The following is a 13,492-nucleotide window of genomic DNA, read 5'->3' on the forward strand; positions in this document are numbered from 1 at the left end:
TCCTGTGTTGGGTACAGGTGTGCACCTCCATGCTCAGCTTTAAATCTTTTTTTTTTTTTTAACCCAAAAGTTTATATGTTTTTGTAGTTGGCCAGATTTGCTCAATAAATGCTTGTACTGAGAGTATGGCAGTGGAAATGAAGTACTGGTTTCCTGAGACAATTCATTAATGGTGGTCCTTCCTTTCCAGAGGTGGCATGAAGATTACAGTTTGTTCCGAAAGGTGTCTGTGTACCTCCTAACAGGCCTGGAACTCTTTCAAAAAGGAAAGTATGTGGGCCTTTTCTTTCGCTGACATTGCTACTAAGAACACTGACACCCACTCAGGGATACTCAAATGTCATAACCATAAGTCCCCTGCTTTGTCGTGTACTCTGTGGCCTCTACACCACCCATGTCTGTGCTTAGCCTTGTTCTACACATCTGTCACACTTTTTTTTTTGAGGGAGGGTATCCTTTACATAATAATGGACTTATTTTTGAGGAGATAATGTTATGCTGGGTTCCCTTAAGTGACGAGAAAAGGAAGTTTTGATTGGCCTGGGCCAATAGCTAATCCCTTTCTTTGTCTTAGAGGTGGAGAAAACCTAAGACCTGAAGATGTTTCCTGGTTTGCCTTCCCTTTCTTGGCCATTGTGCAGAATTGCTGAGACTGGCTGTGGTCTTTGGCCCCTAAGCTTTTCCCAGTACACACCATATTGTAGCTGAATATATTCTCATTGCAAAGAAGTGAGAGCTAAGCCCTAGGTTTTGATGAAAGTAAGATCTGCTGTGGTTTTTCTCCCACCTTGTAGGTACCAGGAAGCACTGTCCTATCTAGTATATGCCTACCAGAGCAATGCCGCCCTGCTGATCAAGGGGCCCCGCAGGGGTGTGAAGGAGTCTGTGATCGCGTTATACCGCAGAAAATGCCTTCTGGTTTGTACTGCCTACAAAACTTTAATCTCTTCTCCCTCTCTCGCTGTCGTTCTTTCCAACCCTTGACAAATTAAGCAAGCCATACCTATCTCTGCCCTTTCATGTGCCTGCATTAAAGCTTTTAGCATATTGCCCCACTATGTATGAGTTTGTTAAGCACAGAGCCGCCTTCTGGTCAGCTGTTTCCTCTGAGCCGCAATGAATATATGGAAAGAATGTGATGTTTTCCAAGGTCACCTGTCAGGTGACAGTTTTCAGGACTTGAAGTCCAATCTATAGAGGGTTACAGAATGTAAGAGTTGGTCTTGCTAACCTTGTCACCTTCCCTCCTGTGCATTGGGCAGCCATAGGGAAAGGCAGGTGTAATCCTGTCAGCCTGCCCAGGAGTGTAGGCCCTGCTAGTTCTTCATGAAGTGTCAAGAGATGGCTGGTGTATAGATTGTCTATATGTGCTCATTTCCTCAGATGTCCTGTGGGTTTACCCTCCCCTCAACATCCTCATTTTCTGATAATTCTTGGATTGCTATATCAGGTGTGGCAGGACTGGCTACTTTGCTAAGAAGAGGAGCACTAAAAGGCTTTGTGCGTTGGCTTCTAAGTCACCAGATACAGATCGTCACCTTGAGTTCTCACCCCTTTCTCGCTGCTGCTGTATTAGGGATGGTTTAGGCTTTCCATCCCTGCTCTCATTCTCTAGTGTGTATCAGAGTCCCATAAGGGGACCTTCAGACACTGGTGACAGCCGACCAGTCTGGAGAGCAGCCTGGGTTTCAGTGTCTTCTGCGTGGGTGTCTAGTAGTCAGTGAAGTTTGAGAATCACTAAATAGGTCTTTGGGTAGAAACAGATCTCAAATATGACCTTGGCCAGCTAGTCACAAGTTTGGGTGCATTCAAATCATCATGGTAGTTGCAATAAAATCCCAGGGCCCAGGTCACCTACATCCTAATGATAATTATGTCAGCACATCTAGGGAAGGAACCAATGCTCCCCCCGCCCCAATTTAGGTGATTTTGGTGTGACCCTTGGCTTAGAGTCCTACTAAGTTGATATTTTTTCCCAAATATTCTCCCCCTCTCTGCCTTTTATCTGTAGGAGCTCAATGCCAAGGCTGCTTCTCTGTTTGAAACAAATGAGGACCACTCTGTAACAGAGGGCATTAATGTGATGAATGAGTTGATCATTCCCTGTATCCACCTGATCATTAATAATGACATCTCCAAGGATGACTTGGATGCCATTGAAGTCATGAGGAACCATTGGTGCTCTTACCTGGGGAAGGATATTGCAGGTATGTCGTTAGTATCTGGGAACTCACAGTGGTCTCACTCTTTAGTGTCGCTGGCTGTTGAAGCCTTTTAGGGGATGGGAACCCCTAGTATCGTCAGTAAAATACATGGGTGTGCTCCATGGAAAGAGGGTCTGGGGGCTTGGCCTTTCCGCCTTTCCACCTCCTTGTCTCAGCCAGTTGCTGAAGCCACTCGGGTCAGCAGTTTCTATAGAGCTGTGACGTAGTTTGTCACTTTTTAATTTTTTCCAGTACTTGGAACTAAACCCAGGGCCATGCTGAGCAAGTACCCTGCAGCCCTAGCTACTCCTCTGCCCCAGCAAGCCCTGTGTGAAAACAGTCAGTACTCTGTAGGAGCGTTAGCCTCTGTTATTTCTCCAACTACTAAATTCTGGGTTTTAATGGTTTAAACATCAAAATATGTTTATGCAGAGTGTGATTAGCTGATGGCTCTCTAAATTTCCTAAGGTTTGAAGTTACTGTGTATAAGAATATTATTAACTAATTACTTCAGTGAATTAGTGAATGGAATATCTTAAGAGATACTGAGGCTAGTATTTCGTAGGTGGGTTCAGTCAGCTTGAAAGGAGTATATTCTGATAGGAATCCTGCTTGTTCATTGTCTACTCATGTAAAGATAATCTAATAACTTGTTCTGGAATGCAGGATTTATTGCTAAATCTTGTAATAAACAATTGCTAGTGCTTCCTTTTATCTGCTTTTCTTTAGACCATGTGTGCTCTATAGTTTTATTTAGTACTCTGTGCACTGTGTATTTAAGCCTTTAAAAGACAATAACACCATTGTATCTGTCGTTCAGAACATCACATCCAATTTCTCAAGTTTTAAGGAGATGATTGTTAATAAGAATAACCATGATGGCAAAATAGCTTTTGCTACTTGGCCAGCAGGGCTTTGCTTCTTACTGATCTGACCTAAAGTAGGGCTTTTAAATTTTTTCCTGCTTGTACCTCCTTTTCACCCATGGAACTGTTTTTTGTTTGTTTGTTTGTTTGTTTGGAGTCAGCGTCTCACTATGTTGTTCTGGCCTAAAACTCACTCTGCAAACCAGACTGGCTTCAAATTCAAAAGAGATCTGCCTACCTCTGCTTCCTGAAACCTGGGATTAAAGGCATGCCCTACCAAACCAAGCTACTTAAAAAATGTTTTATGATGATGATGATGATGATGATGATGATGATGATGATGATGATGATGTGTAGGGGGATGCAGGTGCCATAGTGTGTGTTTGTCTTCTCTTCTCATCTTTCCTGGGGTCTGGGTGTTGAACTCAAGTCTCAGCTTGTGCAGCAAGCCCTTTGCTCTTTGAGCCATTGCGCTGGTCTCACCCAGGAAGTTTTTACACGCCCCAGGTATATAGGCATATCAAATAGGTACGCAGCCGGGCGGTGGTGGCGCACGCCTTTAATCCCAGCACTCGGGAGGCAGAGGCAGGCGGATCTCTGTGAGTTCGAGGCCAGCCTGGTCTACAAGAGCTAGCTCCAGGGGCTGGAGAGATGGCTCAGTGGTTAAGAGCATTGCCTTCTCTTCCAAAGGTCCTGAGTTCAATTCCCAGCAACCACATGGTGGCTCACAACCATCTGTAATGAGGTCTGGTGCCCTCTTCTGGCCTGAAGACATACACACAGATAGAATATTGTATACATAATAAATAAATAAATATTTAAAAAGAAAAGGAAAAAAAAGAGCTAGCTCCAGGACAGGCTCTAAAAATAAAGCTGCAGAGAAACCCTGTCTCGAAAAACCAAAAAAGAAAAAAAAAATAGGTACGCAAATCAACCTTAGCATTTGTTAAAGACAATAACAAACTTGCATGTTCATGAGATGCATTGCTTTCTTTTTATATAAAGGGTTAATTCTGGATTGACTATTTGATACTTCAGGATTTAGAACATCTGAAAAACAGTAGTTTTCAAAGTTGATTGGTATTTTAATTCTATAAATATCAATACTGAGTATACCACTTTACATAAATATGTAGTATAAAATGGTAGAGGTACTTGAGGGCTGTTTCAAAAATGATAGAAATTCTGATCTAATCCCAAGCCAAAGGTCACATATGCTTTTTTTTTTATGAAACAAGTCAGCAACTCAAAGCAATTTTTTAAAATCAAGCACCTTACTATATCCAATCCAATCCAAAAGTAACCTATCTGATACTACATACATCAAATAATGGTAGGAAAATGTTTAAAAAGTATTTTCTGTGATTAAATTTTAATATTTCTATAAAGGGAAAGTTTGGCAGCATGTGTTGGTGTTGACTGAATTGAATGTACATTGTTGTTTAGAACCAAGTCCTCAGTGAAGTCACGATTACATGTTTGCTTTTCAGCTGATTGATCATTGGTATGTTTAAGATACCTTTTAGTGCTGCCAAAGTTTTCATGACAACCTCCCCCACCCAATATAAACAGGCACGGACATAAACTCAATTATGCAGCCCTATGTGGGCTTTCAAAACAGTGAGAGGCGGAGTCTCAAAGGCATCCTCTCTGTTAGCTGCAGCAGGATGCATGCTCTTGGAGCTAGAGTGTTGGCTGCTTGAAGGCCCTCCTGCATAGCTGCAGCCTTCCTAGTTTCCACTAAGATCTCTTCAGCTTTGTATGTAACCATCCATTTTCTCTCTACAGAAAATCTGCAGCTGTGCTTAGGGGAGTTTCTACCCAGGCTTCTAGATCCTTCTGCAGAAATCATCATCTTGAAAGAGCCTCCAACTATTAGACCGAATTCCCCCTATGACCTTTGCAGCCGGTTTGCAGCTGTCATGGAGTCCATTCAAGGAGTTTCAACAGTGACAGTGAAATAAGTCCCTTGGCCCAGACTCCACCTGGTCTCTGGTCATCTGCTGTTACACAGCAGAATGTTGTTGCAGACTCTGCTGGAGATGGGGACTGGGTGGCTGAGCAAGGTTCAGACCCTCACCCCTGTCATGGTGTGTGTTTAACGGAATTAAGGATAAAGTGCTCATTTAGGTACAGAATCATGAGAGCTACTTCACTGAAGAAGGCCAGTGCATTATAGTTTTGAATTATCCCAGAAGACCTGAATTGCCTTTTTAATCTCCCATAATACTTGGGTTTCTATAAGCCTCATGTCACTTTTTAAATTGCCCTTGAGTCACCCGTATTTCTGGCAGCAGAAGGTGACTCACCAGAACTGAACTGGAGGAGCAGTTATTACTTATTTTGTCAAGTTCAGTTGACATTTAAAATCCCTAACTATCAGAGATTGGTAATAGAAGTCTTGCGTGGCTCTTGACAGTGATGGAGGGGGCACTGATGCGTCCTTCCTTCCACACGTGGGTGGAACCTGAGGCTGCAAAAGCCAGGAAGAACAGCCTCCCCTTTTGGTCTGTTTATATTTTAGATAAATCAGAAAACCTCACATTCAGTCCTGAGTGAAAGGGAAGGAAGTATCATGGACTGTCGGCCCAGTGGTATTGGGAAGCTGCACAAGGAACAGTTTAATAGTTAGTAATCAAAATTAAGCAAAATTTTGAAAATTGTCTAAAGCAGGTGTTTAAGGCTAGATACCTTGCCCTAAAAGAACATTTTGATTCTCTTATCTCTCCTTTTAGAAGAAAATAAGGGATGTGAATTTGTATAAAGAAAAAAACATTTATCTGTATGTATATGTAGAGAGAAATCCATTTTTAAAGAACTTTTAATTGGAAACTCATGTTTTAGCCAAATTTTAAGGATCAGTGGAGAAATCATGGGAGGGAAGAAAACACAACTATGCAGATTTTATAAATGTGCAATAAAAGTATTTGTTTTACCTTTGGTGTGTAGTATGGCCTTTTTTTTAAAATCTGTGTTTCCCATTTTGAAATGAGTGGATTCCATAGCATTTATGATTTCTTCTAAAAATAGGAGAGGGGATGAGGGATTCTCTGTTCCCCTCATTCTTTTTTTCAAAAGTTTATTTATATTTATGTGTATGCATATCCCATGTTTGCAAAAGCCCACAGAGGCCAGAAGGTGTGTTGGATTCCCTGGAGCTGGAGTTATCAGTCACCTGCTATGTGCTGGGAACCAAATTCCAGCTAGCACAGTGGTTCTCAGCCTGTGAGTCAACCCTTGTGGGGAATTGGATGACCCTTTCACAGAGGTCACCTAAGACCATAGGAAAGCATAGATATTCACATTATGATTCATAACTATCAAAATCAGTTATGAAGTAGCAATGAAAATGATTTTATGGTTGGGGATCACCACAACATGAGGAACTGTATTAAAGGGTCACAGTATCAGGAAGATTAATAACCGCTGGGTTAACAAGTGCTCCTAGCCACTCAACCCTTTGCCCTCTCTCTACCCACCCCACTCCCTATATACACCTGCAATGGCTGAGTAATCTGCATTATTTAGATCCAACCTGACCACGAGAGGGAGTACTGACACACAATTTCTCAATCTTGTGTAGCTGGCTACCTTTTATACATCCCTGTCTCTTTCTGGGCTTCACAGAGTATGATTTTGCTGTTGATGTTTGTCTTTGAGAGACTCATGTAGCCTAGATTGTTCTCCAACTCTTTGTATCAGAGGCTGGCTTCTAACTCCGATCTTTACTGTCTGCCTCCCAAGTACTGAGACTACAGGCATGTGTCACCATGTAACTTTTTAACAGCTCTTAGGCTATGGCTTAGAATGTTTCTGTGTTTTTATTTGCTCTTAACTTTTTAAAAAAAAATTTTGACACTGGGTCTTATCTGCAGCCCAGGCCAGCTGGAACATACCATGCAGCCCAGGTTTGCCCTAAACTTGCAGCAGTCCTCCCCCCCATCTCTCATATGTTGGGGTTACAGTATAAGCTACTGCTCCTAGCTTAAAATGCTTCTAATGTAATTTTAAAACTTTCTTATTGTATTTATTTAGCTGGTGTATATATGTACCATAATATGCTGTGGGTGCCAGAGACAACCTGGGAGTTGGTGTTTTCCTTCCGTTTTGCAAGTTTTCAGGAATACACTCAGGTTGTGTAGTGTCTTCACCCACTAAAGCATCTCACTGGCTCTTGACTCTTGAGATGGAATCTTTGTTCTCTGTTCACCTAGAAGTCCGGTGTTCTGACTTTAGCTTCCTGAGCAGCTGTGATGTGACATCTCAGTTACTTCAGCATTTTTAAAGATTTGGGGATAAGAATGCCAAGGGTGAAAGAATGAGAAGAGGATGAAGCCAGTGTGAGAGAGGGAAGTGTTTGAGCACGGTGTTTACCTCAGTATGTGCTGTGGAGACATGGTGAGCTGGAAATTGGTTAGCTCCTTTTAGAACTAATTGCCGGGTGATGGTGGTGCACACCTTTAATCCCAGCACTTGGGAAGTAGAGGCAGGCAGATCTCTGTGAGTTCAAGGTCAGCCTGGCCTACAGAGTGAGTTCCAGGACAGCCAGAGCTATACAGAGAAACCCTATCTCAAAAACAAACAAAAATATCAAAAATTACCAAAAACAGGAGACTTGATTTAACTTGCATGCTTAGGATCCTGTGTACAAGTCCTAGCAATTCAAATAATTAGGGGGGAAAAAGGTGAATCATTAAATCTCATTTTTTACCCCACATATTTTAAGAAAGGTGGATACGTTAAACAGACAAGGAAGCAATTAGCAAGGGGTATAGGATGAAAGACCATCTTTCAAACCTTTGCTAGCTTCTTGCCACAAGAAGAATATCCTAGAAGCTGAGCTTCCTGGGTCCTAAGGCCTTCATGGCTCTGCAGTTGATGCAGAATGCTTAGTGTGCTTGAGGTGAAGTAATAAGTTCCTTCCATGACAGCACAGAAGTCTGGTTTAAAACCTGAGACCACTCTAGAGGTGATGGCAGGGGGCCTACCTTCTCAACTACATAGGGAGTTTTAGATCAGCCTTTCAAAACGACTTTAGACATGAAACATGGATTTTTAACCTTTCCATGTGAAACTTCATAGGTTTCTTTTTTTTGAGGGGAAGGGTGTCCTACTGGGGATTGAACCCAGGGCCTCAGCAATGTCAGGCAAGTAGTTCCTACAGATACATCAGTGGCCCAAGAAGTATTTTAAATTAGAACAATTTACAAGCTTGTGAGAAAATTCCTTGTTAAAGATTTAGTTCTGTTTTTAGGTCATTTGGTCCTCAAAAGGGGTGGGTAAAGATCATGGCATTTTGGTGGATAGTCTCCACTAAGGTAGACCATTCAGGGGTAGCTTGAGTCTCCTGGGAATGATACGCTGTTCAGGCTATAACATGTCAAGCAACAGCCTTTCTCCTTAGCCCATGCCGTGTGTCCTTCAAAAGGAGAGTTGGAGAGACAGGATATTTTCTCTGCAGAGAAAGCCGTAATTGAATGCTGACGATAAATGTCATCAACACCTGCAAACATGGGATTAAGATGAGGGACCAGAAAGCCACCAGCAGGCACAGGTGAACCAGCTGTCTGCAAAGACCCTGATTGGGCTAAACAGTGTGAAGGAGGATTTTCAAAGTGAGTCTTTGGGTGTGGTGGGTTATGTAGGTGCCCTTCCAGTGGTGAATCAGGACATCCTTAATGTCAAATCTTAACTTAGCTACTTGTGCTGCCTCCTTCCCCCCTTGTTAACATGGATAGTTCTAGCTGCTCTTCTGGTCCAAAGACCTTTCAAGCTCTTCCATAAGCCTCCCAAGAATGTGAAAGCTCTTAAGTCCTAGCCAGTTGTGTGACAGGGACAAGCTTATCTGAAAGAATGCAGTTGGAGAACTGAGTTCTCTACCAGTCCTGGTGCTCCACGGGTCGGCTTCCTATGATGCTGAGAAAGGTGACGGCATCTTTATCCTGAACCCGAGGGTGCTGCAAGGTCTAACGCCTTCCTGCACTGTCAGCCTTGTCCTCTTCCTCTTCATGCTGTGTCATCTTGAACTGTGTGGTGTTACATTGATTTGTGTGATTTTTACTACCCCTCAACCCCGGGGTTTGGAGACGGTTTCTCTGTATAGCCCTGGCTGTCCTGGAGCTCACTCTGTAGACCAGGCTGCCTCAAACTCAGAGATCCCCCTGCCTCTGCCTCTGAAGTGCTAGGGTAAGAGGTGTGTGCCACCACCCGGTGATTTGAGTTATTTTAATGTCTGTGTTCTTTGAATGAGGCCCTTGGATACAGTTTGTCTTATTTTTCAGTTGGTTCCCAGCACACTACCTGGAACATGGTGAGTGCTTATAAATATTTGTTAGAGGAGAGAATAAATGATCAGATAGGTGAGTGGTGGCTCTGTGAAGCAGACACTGTAGGGACCAGGAAATCCTTGGGTCTTTGAGCCTCACCTCTTACTGATGCTTGGCCCACATAACTTTGAACCTATTGAGAAAAAGGATAGCTGAAAAACAGTCATCAGAAATAGTTTTCTGATTGACTAAGGACAGAATAAGCTGTGATGTGCACACTCTAGTCAGAGGGTTATTTCCCTCCTGATGTTTGCCTCTGTATATGTCAGTGTTTGGTGAAGTTATGCTTGTGCAGTCTACATTTCCTGGGGGGAGGGATCCCTCCTTCCTCCTTCCTACCTTTTCTCCCTCCTTTCTTTTCTAAGACAAAGTCTCTGCACGTAACCCTGCTCAGCCTTGAACTGACAACTGACAGAGGCAACCACCTGCCTCTCCTTTAGTGTTGGGATTCAAGGCATGCACACCACACCCATTTCTTTTGTAGACATTTTTCTTAATGTTATTTATTGTTATTGTGCACGTATGATGTTGGAGCAGTGGTGTAGGCCAGAGGGCAACTTTGTGGAGTGAGTTCTTAGCTTTATGTGCATTCCGGGGGTCAAACTCAGGTTATCAGGTTTGGTGGCAAGTGCCTTAGTCACTGAACCCTCTTGTCAGCCTGGGGAAATGGCTTTTTGAAAAAGGATGCTGGTGGCGGGCCAGTGGTGGTGCACACCTGTAATCCCAGCGCTTGGGAAGCAGAGGCAGGTGGATCTCAGTTCGAGGACAGCCTGGTATACAGAGTGAGTTCCAGAATAGCCAGGACTGTTACACAGAGAAACCGTGTCTCGAAAAACAAAAAGAAAAAAGAAAAAGGATGCTGACTTACGCTGCCTTGACAAATGTGTTTATTCTATGGTGTTGGAGATCAAATCCAAGGTCTTACATGTTAGGCGGATGCTCCAACAACTAAACTATCTCCCCAGCCCCAAATAATAGAAAAGCAATGAAGTCTCTCTCTCACTCTGTGTCTCTGTCTTTGTCTCCCTCTCCCTTCTTCTCCCTCCTCTCTGTCTTTAATAAGGCCTCAGGTATCCTGGGCTGGCCTTGAGTTTGCCTCCTCCTCCCAGATGCTAGGTAGGATCACAGGCATGCACCATTACATCTGCCCTTACGTAGTTCTGATAATGGACCCCAGGACTTCCTGTATGCTAGGTAAGCAGGCACCCTATCTATTGGAACAAATCCTCTTCCCTAATAAAAGAGTTATAGTGTGCTTTTGAAGCATATGGCAAAAGACATTTTTGTGGAACTGAGAATTCTTTGTGCACACAAGTCTGCCTCAGGTGGTAATAGGCACAACTATCCTAGAGTGACCAGTTTGTCTCAATGTGCCTATGAATTTGCTAGTTTTCACTGTGTATGTACTGAGTTCTGGACAAATCAGAAAGGTTGGGCACCTTGCTACTCACTCACAGGGATGATTATTTTTAGGGAGAAACGTGGGACCATCACAGCCTTATGATGAAGCAGAAACAAAGCAAAGCTGTGCCCTTCAGAAGCACCGCTCAGCTACAGGCAGCAGAGATTTATGATTCAAGTCACACACTTGAGGACTCCCGTGCTAGAGGCCATTGTGGGCCAATAATTCATTTTTTGCCAACACACCATCAACATTTCTAGCTAAACATGCAATGTCTCTTCATACTAGATTATCTCTGTTGACTAACTTTGCATAAAAGTATCTTCCTTAATAAAATAATCAGTTATTAAATATATAATTAATACTATGAGTTTGTTTGTTTTATTTCAACACAGTAGCCTAGACTGACTTTGAACTTAGGGTATTTCTCTTGGCTCAGCTTCCTGCATGTTAACATTACAAGTGAGAGCCATCATGATCAACTTTTTTTTTTTTTACTGGAAGTTTGAGACAGGATTTCACCGTGCACCAAGGTTGATCTTAAATTCTCTTTTCTTTCAGCTTCCCATGTGCTGAAATCACAAGCATGCAGCGCTCACCCTCAGCTGAAAACACTTCTATGTAAATAAAATTTCACGTGAGATAAATACGTTTGTAAGAAACTGTCCTGATTTTTAATTCTCATGTGAAGCGCCCAGACCACCAAGATAATAAGATCTTTGACAAATCAGATAGTGACCACTCCTAGGAAAAGATCCTACTGGCATTCCTTTATTGTAGAGATTTCTGGGAAGACTGCAGTTCTAGATGACTTGGTTCACCGGTCTTCGTGTGAGGTGGAAGGACCCATCAAATTCCTCTACTGGAACACAGGCTGGTGGAGCTGTGGCTGCAGCCATCCAGGGAGAAGATACTTCTTCATTTCCCAGGCAAGCAGAAATGATAAGGAGAAGTCCACCCAGAGCTAGGAGAAGCCCAGCAGCCCAGCCCAGGAACAGGGCATCTCCAAACTCCCACCGTGGCACAATATCAGGGACACTGTCATCCCAGAAGTCTTGGAATGTTGTATAGGCTACCCAGGAGACTGGAAAGAGGGTAGTGGCTGAAGCTGATACCTCCAAAGCCGCTCCCAGAAGGCACAGTCGAGTCTTAAAAACTCCTCTGAACCTGTGAAACTGGAAGCATTCCAATCCATAGCCAGAGAGCAGAAGTCCCAACAGTCCCAGCCCAAGAGAAGCCACCATGAGAATGCGGGCTACCTGTAGCTCTTGGGGCAGAGATAGAAAGGACTCGAAAGCTTTGCATACAGTGCCAGCTTCCTCCTGACTTACACATGCCTCCCAGAGTCCTGAGATCCAGGTTTCCATTTCATTCAGGTCCAGATTGAGAGTTTTCCACTGGGGAAGGATGGTGGTGATGCAAGAGGATACCCAGCCAAGAACAGAGAGGAGCAGACCTCCAAGCTGGACTCCCCCACGGAAACTACAGGCCATGGCTGTGCCCTCTGCAGAAGGGGATGTAGGCTCAGGGACTGGTGAGCTGGAATGACTTCCTGGGAGGCTGGAGTGGGCAGTCTCAGGATTTCAGAGGACTCCAGGCTTAGTTTTCAGTGCAGCAGCTGAGACGGGTGTCAGGGATTTGGCAGTGTTTGGGGCTAGAGGTGTGGCCAGCATCAGATGTGGGGATGAATTCTGAAGGAGGGTCCCATGAGAGAGGCCAATAGCCATAGAGTAAGCTGTCACTATATTTGTATTGATAAATACATTCAGAAAGTCAGAATCACTCTGAAATTACAAAAATGGTGTTCTGGAAGTACGCCTTGACACGATCTTTCCCAAAGACAAGGTGACTTCATCTGTATACTTTTAAATACACAGGACAAGTGAGATGGCTCAGGGGGTAAAGGTGCTTGCTGCCCAGTGTGATAAGCTGAGTTCAAGCCTAAGGACTCACGCTGTAAGAGGAGAGAACTGATGACCACAAGTTGTCCTCTGACCTCTATACATGTGCACAAACATATGAATAAATCTAACTAAAAATTTAAAATATGTATAGACTTTGACCCAGAACTCATCAGGTTTTATCTGTTTTGAGGTAACTATATAGAATGATTTATTTTAGAACATCCATTGAAACTTGTTAATAATTATACTTGTTGGTTAATATAAGAGTCATTTTAAAGTGATGTTGAGGCTGGAGAGATGACTTGGCAGTTAAGAGAGCAAGCTGCTCTTCCAGAGGATCTGGGTTCACTTCCAGCACCTATATGGCAGTTCACAACGGTCTGTAAGTAAGTTCCAGGGGATCCCAACACTGTCTTCTGGCCTCTATAGGCACCAGGCACACACATACTACATACACACATATACAGCGTGGTGGTTTGAATGAAAATGGCCCTCATAGGCCCATAGGGAGTGACACTATTAGGACGTGTGGCCTCGTTGGAGGAAGTATGTCTGGGAGGGGGGTTGGTTTTGAGGTTTCAGATGCTCAAGGCAGGCCCGCTGTCACTCTCTCTTCCTGCTGCCTGCCAACCTAGATATAGAACTTGTGCTGATAACTTGTTTGTGCTTTAACAAATAAAGCTTGCCTGAAGATCAGAACGTGGAACTAGCCACACCAGTTAGCCATAGAGACCAGGCAGTGATGCCACACGCTTTTAATCTCAGCACTTGGGAAACAGAGGCAGACGGA

The 13,492-nt window shown here is 43.5% G+C and overlaps 2 protein-coding genes across 10 annotated transcripts in view; one reads left to right on the forward strand and one right to left on the reverse strand.

Moving 5' to 3' along the window:
* The window catches only part of Usp28 (ubiquitin specific peptidase 28), a 59,897-nt gene extending 53,887 nt beyond the window's left edge, over positions 1–6,010 (forward strand). For all 9 annotated transcript variants that reach the window (XM_038322309.1, XM_038322313.1, XM_038322310.1 and 6 more), the window contains 4 exons: positions 191–270; positions 795–918; positions 2,012–2,207; positions 4,859–6,010. In XM_038322309.1, coding sequence (XP_038178237.1) covers positions 191–270; positions 795–918; positions 2,012–2,207; positions 4,859–5,034 — 576 coding nt within the window. In that variant the 3' untranslated portion in view covers positions 5,035–6,010. The remainder of the gene's footprint in view (positions 1–190; positions 271–794; positions 919–2,011; positions 2,208–4,858) is intronic.
* A 5,591-nt stretch (positions 6,011–11,601) lies between these two features.
* Positions 11,602–12,291, reverse strand: Cldn25 (claudin 25). Its single transcript, XM_038321079.1, has one exon. The coding sequence runs from the start codon at positions 12,289–12,291 to the stop codon at positions 11,602–11,604; it is 690 nt and encodes a 229-aa protein (XP_038177007.1).
* Positions 12,292–13,492: the final 1,201 nt, after the last annotated feature.

Source organism: Arvicola amphibius, chromosome 3, assembly GCF_903992535.2.
Source record: "Arvicola amphibius chromosome 3, mArvAmp1.2, whole genome shotgun sequence".
NCBI lineage: Eukaryota > Metazoa > Chordata > Mammalia > Rodentia > Cricetidae > Arvicola > Arvicola amphibius.